At 36.5% G+C, this 3,117-nt stretch overlaps 1 protein-coding gene across 1 annotated transcript; it reads left to right on the forward strand.

Moving 5' to 3' along the window:
- Positions 1–946: 946 nt before the first annotated feature.
- On the forward strand, positions 947–2,777 carry LOC117115817 (the record flags this gene model as incomplete). The annotated part of the gene is given in 2 exon segments (XM_033259762.1): positions 947–1,938; positions 2,444–2,777. Coding segments are annotated over 2 exon segments (969 nt in total). The 3' UTR covers positions 2,453–2,777.
- Between the last annotated feature and the right edge of the window lie 340 nt (positions 2,778–3,117).

The following is a 3,117-nucleotide window of genomic DNA, read 5'->3' on the forward strand; positions in this document are numbered from 1 at the left end:
ACGATACTAGGCAAATTCAGAAAGTGATGTTGCCCATGCTAAAAAGATAATGATGAAACAACATTTCTTTGGCGATTTTCTAATGTAAAGCATATGTATTTAACTATTAAAATATTACAAGTACAGCCGAGCGTTCGGAAAAATCATTCTTTCACCAACAATTATTGATTTAATAGAGATAACCAAAACATGAACTGTAGATGAAGATGTAAAGTCGAGCGTTCGGAAAAATCATAGTTTATACTATAGACCTATACTATAGATGTAGTAAAAAATTGCTGAGAAATACCCATGGTGGGTCTGAGAGAGTAGATTCTTTTGCACATACTCCCTACTACTGCCAAATCCTGCATCCGCCTCAGGGCCTATGGCCTCCCCCCCCCCCCCAAAAAAGCCAACCCCCCAATAAAGTCAAGATTTAGTTGCGTGGAGGATATCTAAAAAGTCAGCTCAAATTTGCGTGGACAATCGTTAGGAAAATACTGTAGGTGCGCAGAATCGTAATTGCTGCATAATTTCATTGTTTTTTTTGTTGTTTTTTTTTTTTCGTCAAAATCCATGGAAATCGGTCCGTATTTTCCAAAGTGCGTGGACGGATTTCTAGGGCAAATGTTTGCGCAGATGATAATACTATTACTACTTAATATTTTTACTACCTTTACTATACAGTCTGCGCTGGCCATAGTCTAGGTCTAGCTAAGGAGTGGCAGTGCCTAGCCTAGAGCCTAGGCCTTTGGTTCTGGTTGCTTACCACCCTAGAACCCCAGTGTTCACATAAGTCTGAGTGAAATAAATAAGTAAATAAATAAATTAAAAGTAATTCAAAATCAAGATTAATCAATAAAAACCTATAAAAAAATTTATCTTGAAAATGCAATGTCTTAGCTTCAATTTGATCATACTTGAATGATAAATAACCGTTTTAAAATTTTGGTAGGTCTGAACATTTTTCGTGGATTGTCTAGTACTTTAAATGAGATGACGCAAGAAGAAGCCTGCCGAGTGCCGGTCGAAGCTGATTTTGACTTAAATTTTGCTGATTTGGTGCGCAAGTTTGGTAGTGATGTTCCTGCTATCATCCAGTGGTGTCGTAAATATGGTCTTTTGGCTGAAAATTTGCTGTGTAGTATTTGCCAAGCTCATTGCAAAGAGCAAATTGGAATTTCATGTCGTGATGGTGTACGCTGGCGGTGTTCAAACACCAAGTGCAGAAAGATTTTTAACATCCGAAAGGGAAGTTTTTTTGAGAAATCGCATCTATCACTTTTTCAGATAATTGCCTTGGTATATTGGTGGTGTGCTGACTCCAGAAAAGGCCATGGCTTATCAAATGATAGACTAATGACTGAGCTGCGGATAGGCTCGTGCCATACTGTCGTTGATTGGCACCAGTTTTGTAGAGATGTAACTGTTGATTATTTTGTGTGTCATCCACAGCAAATTGGCGGACCTGGAATAGTGGTAGAAATCGACAAAATTCAAATTCCAAAACGGAAAAACAATGTTGGACGGATCATCCCACAAAAATGGATCCTCGGGGGGTACGAACGAGAATCAAAACTTGGTTTCCTGGTCGAAGTTCCAAAACGCAATTCAGCAACGCTTTTGCCCTTCATTACTAAATGGGTTGCACCTGGTTCTGTAGTATGGGCTAATAAGTGGAAGACGTACAATCAACTCCAGCGACAAGTAGCGAAACAACAGGATTCTGCAGATGGTATTGAGAACAATTTAATTAAGTTTGTCAATCCAGAAAGTGGCATCAGCAACGTTAAAGCTATGTGGAAGAGAGTAAAGTCGATGTTGAGACCAATGGTAGGCCCAACACGCAAAGAGCACTTAACTGATTACCTATCAGAGTTCATGTGGTATCAACGTTTTCAGGACAATACATTCTTCCACTTCTGGACGCAAGTAGCAGAAATTTATGATGTACAGGTACTGTACTGTTTAAAAAAACAAAAATTTAAAATATAGGTACTGCAAACTGAAAATAGCAGTTTTGTGTTTATTTCTTAGGCAAATTTATTTTATTCATGACTTCAAATAGAACCAGTATTGCTCTGTTTTTGCGCACATTTTAGTGGGAATCGGAGGAATAATTTCATGAGTTGAAAGATTTAACGTTCAATGATTTTGGACAAATACAGAAGATTGTAATTTAATGTGCCAAGTTGATCTGTTTTCAATCAATTTTCAATGCAATATGGCTAGTGATTGATGTGATTAATTCACCATGGCGAGTGCCATACCCCTGTTGGTCCATTTTCACATCCCCCTCCCCATAGCAATTATGGCTACAGCTGCTATCTACAGTATTAGGGAACAATGAACCAACTACCTGTATTGCTTTCACAGAAGGTTAACTTTTTAATTGACAATTGATGAATCCAAATTCTATCATAATAAACATTGTGCAAATTGTATTGCTGTTTTCTTATAGAATCCATGATCTGATGTATGCTGACAGTTGTCGAGAGTTTAGCCACTAAAAAATTGGCTGCCACAATGCTCATCACTTTCCAAGTTGGCCAAGAATGACAGACACCATCTTGAGAGGCACAAGTTGTAAACCTTCTTGAACTTTAATGCTTGGTAGCTATGTTTTTATGCACACATTTTATTTTAATTTTAATGATGAAAATAAGAAAAAGTATGTAGTAGAAAGAAATTTAATTATTAACATGATACAGTAATTAACATTTTAACATCATACTAAGATTTTCATGTTTGAATTGTCAATATTTCTTTCGGAATAAAATCATTAAATTGCATTATTAAAATTTTTTATGAATAATTGTAAAGTTTATTCACACAGATACCATACAATATGATGCATATACTCTTGGACCCCATAAATAAGAGATCTAGAGAATGCCCATGTTACTTACGCATAGCTACCAACTCGAGAGTTTTGAAATGCATGAGTGACTACACCAGTAGTTCCACTTGACTTCCCAAACATTGAAGATGCAGTTGCAGTACATAATGTTGAGGTAATAAAAACTTGCCATAGACCTTGTCGTAACCAAGTCAAAATGAATGAAATTGATCATTACAAGTACAGAGTAGTATAGCATGAATAACTACTGTACATCTCAAAGGGCACTTTAATGT

This window comes from Anneissia japonica, unplaced genomic scaffold (assembly GCF_011630105.1).
Source record: "Anneissia japonica isolate Jap-2015-1 unplaced genomic scaffold, ASM1163010v1 scaffold1483_len710385_cov172, whole genome shotgun sequence".
NCBI classification, from domain to species: Eukaryota; Metazoa; Echinodermata; class Crinoidea; order Comatulida; family Comatulidae; genus Anneissia; species Anneissia japonica.